The sequence below is a fragment of the Dromiciops gliroides genome, chromosome 1 (genome assembly GCF_019393635.1).
Source record: "Dromiciops gliroides isolate mDroGli1 chromosome 1, mDroGli1.pri, whole genome shotgun sequence".
In the NCBI taxonomy this organism is placed as follows: domain Eukaryota; kingdom Metazoa; phylum Chordata; class Mammalia; order Microbiotheria; family Microbiotheriidae; genus Dromiciops; species Dromiciops gliroides.
The window spans coordinates 623,549,110-623,560,151 of NC_057861.1; the positions used below are offsets into that span (position 1 = coordinate 623,549,110).

Genomic DNA, 11,042 nt, shown 5'->3' on the forward strand with positions numbered 1-11,042 from the left:
TTAGCTTAGGTGGTAGTCATACTTGTCAGACCTTAAGCAGATGACTTGGGAAATGGGCTCAGAGAGGCCTAGGGCAGTTGTAGTGTGAGGAGGAGGAAAAATCTGGAGGGTATTAAGCTAAAGGTGCTTGAGTTAATTGTGTTTAAGATCCAGTCAGTGTGCATACTGACATTGGTGAAGACACTAGGCCGGTAGGGTCGACCACAGCCATCTCCCCAGCTCACAATACCTGCTTGATGCCAAATACCATTGACCTTACATGCCAAGGGACCTCCAGAGTCACCCTGGGGAAAGAAAGAGAAAGTGAATCACTCTAGAAGGGTAGTAGTCATGGTGAAAGACATTTCCTAGAGTGGAGCAAAGAAGTGAAGGGAGGCAGAATGCGATGGTTGGTAGCTGGGGATTTAGGGATCCCAGGAGAAATGTAAAGTGAAGGGAAACCAATGGTCCATCTCACCTGACAGGCATCCTTCTGACCCTCTGCAAAACCAGCACATATCATATCGTCATATATCCTGGATATAAAAGGAGGAAGTTGTGTTCCCATGTGGTAGTACAGGTCACAGGTCTCTTGATCGATGAGAGGCAATTCTACCTCTTGTAGGTACCAGGGTTTCCTTAGGTCTGGAGATATGGGAACAGGAGAGGTCATAGTTAAGGTCAGAGACGAAGCCTGGCAATCTCGAGGCAGCCGACTCTCTGGTGGGGCACCCGGGATCTGGACAATAAAACCTTGATTGGCGCTAACAAAAAATTTTAGAGGACCGAATGATTCAAAACACTTGATCAACCAACCTTCATTTATAGGTAGATCTAGAATGTGTGTCTTTTTTATTTTTTAGAATGTGTGTCTTAATGTTCCCATTACAATGTGGGCTTTTTGGAAAGCCTGAGAATTCATGATACTTTGGACCAAAAAGCAAAGCGCTGAGCCTAGGATAGGACAGGATAAAGGCTAACCTCTTAGCATACCATTTAAGGCTCTTTCCAATACGGTCCAATACGGTACATCACCTTTCCATCCTTATCTCAGGCTACTGCTATTCCCCAACATGAAGTCACTACTTCAGGCCAATTTGTTTCCTTAGCTATCCCATGCTAAGCACATTTTCTCTCCTCAGACTTTGCTCCCCATGTTTCTCTGCCTGAAATCCTACCTCTCCTTAGGGGCCAGATCAAGTCTCATCTCTTCCAAGAGATTTCTTTGGCTTCTCCAGCCCACAATAACTTCTTTTCGGAGCCCTTCCTGGCTAGATCCCTCCCTTGGCACTTACCATAGCCTGTCTGGCATTGCTATTTAAAATTTCACATTGCTTATGCCTCCCTAATGAGATTGAGAGCTTTTTGAGGAAGAGTTTGTCTTACAAGTCTTTGTGTCTCTCAGTCCCTTGCACACTTTTGGACACTTTAGCAAATATTAGTTGAATGCCAAAAGAATGTAGTCTATTGTGAATCAAGGTCTTGCAAAGGGTCCCTATTCCCCTTCCTGACCTATAGTCCAGTGTACTCAGACTTCATCCTGAATGCTGGGGAGGGATGGCATCTTCTCTCAAAACTGTTTTGCAACAACCACCAGGGCAGAGTTTACTCCTTTCTCCTCCTTTTTGACCATCTCGTACCTTCCTTATGCCGAGCCCGGCAATGACATGTTTTGGTTATGCCAATCTGTCCTCCAGTTCCTGCTGGACTGCAGTGGTAGGGAGGCCACATCATGTAGTGACAAGAATGTTGGACTAAGGAAGGAATCAGAAGCCTTCTGTCTTAGTCCTGATTCTTACCCTTATAAGCTTTGGGATTCTGAAGCCTTGGTTTGTTCATCTGTAAAATAGCGATGGTCATACCTGTCTCTCTTACTTATTGCAGCCTCAGATGAGCTGAAGGCTACGTGAGCACTTTGTAAACTCTGTAAAAATACCATACAAATGGGGGCAGCTAGGTGGCGCAGTGGATAAAGCACCGGCCCTGGATTCAGGAGGACCTGAATTCAAATCTGGCCTCAGACACTTGACACTTACTAGCTGTGTGACCCTGGGCAAGTCACTTAACCCCAGTTGCCTCCCCCTCCCTTCCCCCCAAAATGCCCTGCAAATGTAAGGGACAAAAAGAAGCGGAATACATTGAGCTGAGGGCAGAAGGGAACAAACAAGCAATCACAACTAAGGTTTGATCAAAAGCTCATTGTCCTCTCACCCATCCTTACATTCGTGTTCTTTTATTCTTCCCCAACCTGTCACCCAGCACCTGGTCACATTTTCGAACTCTGTCAGGGAAGTTGGGAGACAGATGGGCAGGATATTCCTCTTGAAGCGGATTGGTGAGTGCAGCTTGACCAGGGCAATGTCCTTGGGAGGCCACCCGAAGTAGAAGGGATGCAAGATGATTTCCTTCACCCGTCGGGAATACAAGTAGCTAAAGCTTAATTTGTGTGGTCTAATGGTGCGTGAGCCCAGCTGAACCTTCCAAACTCTGGGATCCTGAGCCTGGCTGGGGAGAAGGAGTGGATGTTTTAATTGTCTCTCTGAGGCAGCTGGGTTTGGGGGTGTTAGGGTTGAACGTTTCTGCTATCTTAGTGTATAATCCTGAGCCTCCTGGGGATTTTCTTAGTGTGGGTGAGAATGGATGACCTTATGTTTAGGAAGAATTGCCTGTTGTCATTTGAGATACTTGGCAGATTCCTACACTGAATTTTCCCCTTACTTGTATGCCACGATGCCTAAAAATCTCATAATTAAAGATTCATTCCTTTGCATCTAAAATTTTCTGGCTCTTCAGTGGTTCCAAATGGAAATGCAAATCTGTGTATGTTGGGGGAATGACTTAACTTTCCTGGGGATTGGGGGATAACCACCTGAGAGTAAGTTTCTTCAGGAAGTTGACCCAGTCCTGTAATGGACAGGGTCCAGGAAGGTGACCGAAGGAAATTAGAGGGATTCAGATTCCTAAGACAGCTCCTTCCCCATTTGTGAAGGTAGTCTTGATTCTGTAACAGTTTCTCCAGGGTCTTTCATTACTTAGTTGGTGTTTTCAGGTGTCCAGAATCCCTTAGGTCCTTTCTACGGACTGAGAAAAGATTGGGGAACATGGGGTTTGAGCCAGGGGCAGAGATTAGGTCCAGAGAGGGGAAGGTAAATGGCCAGGGATGGGGCTCTAATGTTGACCCTGCCTCCTTGTCCAACCATCCCCTTAAGAATGAGGAGTCCTGGGACAACTAGGTGGCACAGTGGATAAAGCACCTGGATTCAGGAAGACCTGAATTCAAATCCAGCCTCAGACACTTGACACTTACTAGCTGTGTGACCCTGGGCAAGTCACTTAACCCTCATTGCTTCGGGAAAAAAAAAAAAAAGAACGAAAGGTCCAAGGACTCCCTGATAGCTCCCTTTTTACTTTGGGTCCTTTCCCACCCTCCAGACTAGAATTGGGCACTCACTTTTGGAAGCAATGAGCAGCTGTCATCACCCAACTTGAGTGGATGAGGGTGGCCCCGCACCAGTGGTGGGTCTTATACTTCAGGCTTGCCTGCCATGGCCACCGTGTTAGGGTAGTTTCCTGGCCCCCAAGGATTCGTCCTCCAGTCACAGTTTGTCCACAGACTAGAATGAAAAGGAAAGAGATTGTGCAAAGGGACTGAGGGTCCTGGATGTAATTGCTCCAGGTTCCCTCCCCCTCCCCCTCCATTTTCAGAACCAAGTTGCCCTCAGGCCCCTTATGCTTCCTTTCCTCCCCCTCCCCCCCTTTCCTCCACCTCAGAGAACTTGGGCTTCTGCTCCCTGGTCTGGATGTCTTACCTTTTTTCTGGTCAGATCCTTGCACACCTGCGGGGAGAGTATAGGGAGGACCGAGCTCTTGGATTTGGGTATTGCTATGCCTTGCTTCCCAACGGCCTGGCCCGGACCCCGTCCCTGTCCTCCCATATATAACCTGCCCCTCCACACCCAGGGCCCGTGCCCTTCCCATCCCTGCCCCAGACCCCCAGTTCCGCCTCACTCTGTTCCAGGACCCTCAGAACGAGGGGCAGCAGGAGGAGTAAGCTGACCCGGCCCATGCTCTTCCAGCTTTGGGGCTCCTGCCCTCAGGAGGCTCCTAGTCTCTGCCCAAGCTGGGACGCTGCTGGGGACGGCTCAGTCTGTGCTTCTTGTCTCCGCCTCCTCTTGTCTTCTCTCCACTGCGGGGCCCAGGGGGCAGACTGGAGGAGGCTAGCGCCTCCCTGGGGTTGGGCATAGGGACTGTGGGAGGAGGGCTGGGGGAGAGCAGCGCCTTCACCCAAGCCCCAGCCTCTTTCCCCTCCTCCCTCCTGGGGGGGCCATTGAGCCCCCTGATGGCCTTTGTCTGGTGTGGTGGCCAGGGCTAGAGGGGCCCACTGAGGCAGGGGCGTCGTGAGCCTGAGACAGCAGAATCTGGGACAGTATTCAGAAAGGTCATATCTCAGCAGAAGCTCCTTAGAGAGGAAGGGGGGAGAGACAGAGGGAGGGACAGAGAGAGACAGAGAGATCTATAGAGAGACATGGGGCGGGGGAAGAGAGAGACAGAGAGATAGAGAGACACAGAAGTCGGGGAGAGAGACAGAGAGACGGGGGAGAGAGACAGAGGGTGAGACAGAGAGACAGAGGAAGAGACAGAGAAGTAGAGACAGAGAGATGGAGAGACACGGGGCAGAGAGAGACAGAGATAGAGACACAGAGGGAGAGAGACAGGGATATATATTTATATATATATATATATATATATATATACACACACACATATATATACATACACACACACACACACACACACACACACACACACACACACACACACACACACATATATATATATAAAGTGGGAAAGGAGTCAGCTGGAGAACCTCTCCCTATAACCAAGATTTGGTCTCTGGTTAATTCCCTCTGGGGGACAATAGGATGGCAGAGCAGGAGTGTGTGTGGGGGCGTGGGGGGTGCTGGGCTTGGGTCAGGCCATTGCCAGCCTCAACCATCATACTCCAAACCTCCCCCACCCCTTCTTCCCTCCCTCTGAAACAGGCCCTTTCAAGCCTAGTTCGGAAAAGACACCCCGCCCCCCTTCTGCCCACTGCTCCTCTCAGGATGGGAGGACAAGACCCTTCCTTTACTGTTCATTTTGACCTTGTAAATATCATAAGATGGGCTTGGGGCAAGTGACCTGGAATTTGAGCACAATCCTTGAGGGAAGCTAGGGAATCTAGGCTATGGAGCTGAGCAAGCTGATTTTAGGTATGACACAAGGCCAGTATAAGGGCAGAGGGGGCAGGAGAGGGAAACCTGAGCTGGGGCAACAGCAAAGAAGCCAGTTTGGCTGGAATGCAGAGCATGTGAAGGGCAGTAATATCAAACAACTGGTTTGGAGCAAGATTGGGAAGGTCTTTACATGCCAAGCTGAGGAGCTGGTATTTGATCCCATTGGCATTAGGGGACCAGTAACCTTGGATCCACAGACAGATTCCAGGGAATCTGAAAACTTGCATTAAAAAGAGATTATAAGGGGCAGCTAGGTGGCGCAGTGGATAAAGCACTGGCCTTGGATTCAGGAGGACCTGAATTCAAATCCAGCCTCAGACACTTGACACTTACTAGCTGTGTGACCCTGGGCAAGTCACTTAACCCCCACTGCCTCACCAAAAAAAAAAAGAAAGCGAGAGAGAGAGAGAGAGAGAGAGAGAGAGAGAGAGAGAGAGATTATAACTATATTTCAGTGGAATTGATTTCCTTTGTAATTCTATTTATTATCCTGAAAAAGGAGTCCAGGATACACACACACACACACACACACACACACACACACACACACACACGGCTGCCCTAAAGCTACTTGAGCACTATGGGGGTGACGATATAAGAAGCCTTCTTCGAATTTTTTTTCCCCAAATTACATGTAAAAACAAATTTTAACACCAATTTTTAAAACTTTGTGTTCCAAATTCTCTTCTTCCCTCCCCACTCCCTCTTAAGAATTTAAGCAATTCCATATAAGTTATACATATGTAGTCATGCAAAACATTTCCACATTAGTCAGGTTATGAAAGAAGACAGACTAAAAAAAAACTTTAGGAAAAGGAACTAACAAAAAAAAATTATGCTTCAATCTGTATTCAGATACCATCAGTTCTTTCTCTGTAGATGGATTGAAAAACCCTTCTTTGGAAAGATCACTTTGGCAGGTATGTGAAGGATGGTTTGGAGTGATGAGGGCCTGGAAGCCAGTAGTACAGTTAGGACGCTGTCCCAATCACCCAGGCAAGTGGGGATAAAGTCCTGAAATGGACAGGCGGTCCTGTGAGTGTAGAGAAGGGGCTAGAAGTGAAAGAAGTCGAAGGATCGCAATGGAACCACACAAATAACCACAACTTTAGCTGCTCTGTGCCTATCCCCAAGCTGCTGGCATGGATGAGAGCTGGTCCAGGGAGATAAGGCTACTTGCTACACATTCAGAAGAGTCAGAGAGCAGAAACTGCCTGCCTTTTATAAATGTCTCAGTGCCCCACCCTGCTGCTGCTGTGATGGGGCATAGCAGGAAGGACAGAGGGCCCAAGGGATCACTCAGGGTTTGTAGCTTTATCTGGAAGTACCAATCCCTTCTGTGTTGAGCCACGAATGTCCCTGGAAGTTGGCAGGTTCATTCCCTCTCCCCTACCCTCTGGGCATACTCCATGGGATGACTCCAACACCCTACGCAGTGGGGTCAGCACTGAGAGAGACCTCAGAGAGCATCTAGTCCAACCCTTTTATTTTGTAGATAAAGAAACTGAGACCCAAAGAGTTGAAATGATTTGCCCAAGGTCACACTGAGAGTAAATAGCAAAGTGAAGATTTAAACCCAGTCAGAAGAGTTATTTCATTGACTATATGAAGGTTAGGAGAGAGGAAAGAGTTGAGGTTTTCAATCAGGGTGACTAGAAGGATGGTGGAACCCTCAACAGAAATCTCGAATTTTATCTCTTTATTTAAATTGTTTTAAATGCCTTTTGTTTTTGCATTAATTCCACTTAATATATCCTTTCTCCCTTCCTCTCCCAGAGAATTATCCTTTATAACAAGAATGATGCTATTAGACCTTTTATTGTCCCTGGTGAAAACAGTTCATCATTTAATTTAATTTTGTTTTTTAAACATATTTCCACATTAGTCATGTTGTGAGAGAAGAATCAGAGCAAAAGGGAAAAATGCAAGAAAGAAGAAACAACAACAAAAAAGCAACAACAAAAGTGAAAATAGTATACTTCAATCTGCATTCAGACTCTATTGTTCTTTTTCTGAATGTGCAGAACACTTTCCATCATGAGTCTTTTGGCATTTTCTTGGATCATTGTATTTCTGAGGAGGATTAAGTTTATCACAGTTGATCATCACACAATGTTGATACTGTGAACAATGTTCTCTTGGTTCTGCTCATTTCATTCAGCATCAATTTATGTAAGTCTTTCTGAAATCCATCTGCTTATCATTTCTTTTTTTTTCTTTCTTTTCCCTTTTTTTTTGTGGGGCAATGAGGGTTAAGTGACTTGCCCAGGCTCACACAGCTAGTTAAGTGTCAAGTGTCTGAGGTCAGATTTGAACCCAGGTTCTCCTGAATCCAGGGCTGGTGCTTTATTCACTGTGCACCTAGCTGCCCCCTGCTTATCATTTCTTATAGCACAATTCCATTTCATTCATATACCACAACTTGTTTAGCCATTCCCCAGTTGATGGGCATACCCTCAACTTCCAATTTTTTGCCACCACAAAAAGAGCAGCTATAAATATTTTTGTACATGTATGAGTCCTTACCCCCCCCCCTTTTTTTACAATTCATCATTTTAATAGCAAAAGTTTCTTTTTAAAAAAGTAATAAAATTTTGTCTTTATCCTTTCCCCATCTATCTCTCTCCCTTCCACTCCCAGATAACCAACACATATAACAAATAATATATATATACATATATATTAAAAAGAATAAAGAAAAAGAGGAAAAGACCCCAGTAAAATGCATCATAAAAATCCAACAATGTATGCAATGTTCTGCACATCTGAAAAAGTGATAATTTTGTTTCTTCTTTGCCTATGTTTCTTTCCTCAATTTCCTTTTCATACTCTTGTTACAATTAACATTTTTAACGCCATCCCAAATAGTACTGGTGACAAGGGCATCCATGATTCACCACTATGATCTTATTGTGAAGACCTCTATTTTATCTCCATGACAGATAATACGTTCTGTGTTTGTTCTTCCTGACCCCCCATCCCTTCTCCGAAGGCACTCAGTGTCCTGACTTGGTCCTTTTTCTTCTGGCAGTATCCAGTCTGATGGTTCTTTGCCCCACCCCCAATCCCATCCAATCTGTTCTCAGATAAAGTTTAACTAAGCAATCCAACAAGAATTTTAACAGATTACCTAATGAATGTATTATTTACTGCTGCAGCGTCCCACTCACTGAGTGGCATCTGGATTCCTGAATCTTTAGGGGCCCAAGAAGACTCAAAAGTTCTGGGCTGTAGCCCTAGGGTCAAGTCTATGGTAAAGGGAGTTGGGTCCCTGATGATAGTCTGTGATTTGCAAACTTTTTAAAGAAGGCAGAGGCAAAACTTTGTGTCTTCTGGTTTTCCAGGGTTTGAGTGGAAAAGTCATTGAGAGGGGATCTGGCCAGAGGATCTTTGGGCTTCCCAGCACCGACCCATCAAGGTAGACTAAATTAACTTTGCCAAAGTTGACTGCTTTGGAGGAAGTCTTAGCTCCTTATCTGGGCTATGACCACACTCACCACATACCCAATGAGACCACTTCCAGGAAGGAGTCAATGGGGCAGCAGGAGAGAAGAGAAGAAGAGGATCCCAAAGGGGCCCATGACAGGGGTGCTTGAATCATTGTCTTTAATGTGTTTTTGGACCCTTCCAACAGATCAAGCTTTTTTTGTTTGTTTTTGTTTTTTGGTGAGGCAATGATGGTTAAATGATTTGCCCAGGGTCACACAGCTAGTAAGTGTCAAGTATCTGAGGTCACATTTGAACTCAGGTCCTCCTGAATCTGGGGCCAGTGCTTTATCTACTGCGCCACCTAGCTTCGCTCCCCAACAGATCAATTAATCCAATATTGTCAGGGTAGAGACTTGGCCATTTGGGAATCATATCCCAACTTGTAATCTTATCATGGAGCCAGATATCCTTGACCTTATACTCTAAGATCTCTCCCTACCTCTACCTCAGTGTGGGGTGTGGGCAGATGGGAATGCCTCTCCCCTCCAGCTACCTCTTACACGAATGATCCTATTTCCAGTAAGAGCAATGTGATTGCTTTATTATTGTTGAAAATCCTTGTGTAACCTTATGATAAAATAATAGGTGGCAAGAGAAGTGAGAGAATGAATGAAAGCACTTCTGTAAATACTTCTGAGTTGTGGTGGTATTCTAACTCTTCCTTTAGGATATCTATTTTTTTCTCATCCATTTATTTATTTATCTATTTATCTATCTATCTATCTATCTATCTATCTATCTATCTATCTATCTATCTATCTATCTATCTATCTATTTATTTATCTGTTTGTCTGTTTATTTATTCAACCATCCACTTATTTGCTCATTTGTTTATTTATTTGTGTGAATGTGTTTATTTATTTATTTGTTCAGTTATTTATTGGTTCATATCTTTTTTTTTTTTTTTTGCGGGGCAGTTGGGGTTAAGTGACTTGCCCAGGGTCACACAGCTAGTAAGTGTTAAATGTCTGAGGCTGGATTTGAACTCAGGTCCTCCTGAATCCAGGGCCCATGCTCTATCCACTGTGCCATCTAGCTGCCCCTATTGGTTCATTTCTTTATGTATTATTTGCTCATTTTTATTTATTGTTTTGTTCATTCATTTATTCGTTCATCCATTTATTTATTTATTTACCTAGCTGTTTATTTCTTTATTTAATTCTTTTCAATCACATATAAAGATATTTTTTGAGTTCCAAATGTTTCTCCCATCCTCTTTTCCCTCCCTACTCCTGAGGCCAGTAAGCAATCTGATATAGGTTATACATTGCAATCATGTTTAACATATTTCCACATTATAGGATATTTATTTTGGAAACCATAGATGACATATGGTGATTGACCATCTGACATACAGACCAGGTAAGGGAATTAGTATCAGTCCATATATTAAGTGTCACTAAAGCTTAATTTCTTTCTTCTGTCAAACTCAGCCCAGCCCATACTAGAGCTGGATGGGAACTCCTGCTTCAAATGTCCCCAACTGCTTCCATTCAGCCTATATTAGTCCTTGCTCCCTCTGGGGAGAGGGAGACAGGAAGTAGATTGTGACTGTCATCAACAACATAGAATATCCTTTGTCAGAGAACAATTTTGAGGGGAGGAGGGGAAAGTTTTAGGCTCATATTTTCTTTCCCCACTCCCATTCTGCATGGTACAGTGGAAAAAGCTCTCTCTGACTTTGGAATCAAAGGACCTGGATTAAAATTCAGGAGTTTTATACATAATAGGTACATAATAAATGATCGGTGAATGAAACTTAACCGGAACAAGGGTAGCCAGAGACAAGAGTGGTGTCATAAATGTGGCAGGTAATTAGGGCCTGGAGTGCAGCAGATCTCTGAATCCAAGATACTTAGCTGGCCTAGGAATCACATGATCAGAAAAGAGAATGCCAGATTATAATAAAGTGGAAGCTGTCACTCAGAAGGAGGCATTAGTTTAAGTTGGTACAGACTGAGTCGAATACTTTACTGGAGATCCTTGGCTCCTGTATGTCAGGCTGCGCTAGTTCGTCCACTGATTATCTGAGATTATCAGTAGGATCTGGCCTAGGGGAATCCTTTACAGTGCTCCCTATACTTCTTATCTCAGTCAAGTCTATCTTCTCACGGTCTTTGGCACCTGCATGCATCCTGGCATCTCCATGTTTTCACCTCTGCCCACTTTGTCCCCTCACTAACTCTTTATCCTGGGAGTTCCTGCTTACATTTAATCTCTCCCATATTGCCTTGTCCTACAGCACTGTCCATAGTCATCTTCCTTGCCATTTCCAGCTCCCCAACTTTGCTCTCTAAA

General features: G+C 44.7%; 1 protein-coding gene across 1 annotated transcript; it reads right to left on the minus strand.

Moving 5' to 3' along the window:
- Window positions 1-4,045, minus strand: LOC122752881 (testisin-like). The gene is given in 7 exon segments (XM_043999836.1): window positions 1-62; window positions 65-284; window positions 458-624; window positions 2,201-2,484; window positions 3,431-3,593; window positions 3,789-3,815; window positions 3,922-4,045. Coding segments are annotated over 7 exon segments (1,047 nt in total).
- Window positions 4,046-11,042: the final 6,997 nt, after the last annotated feature.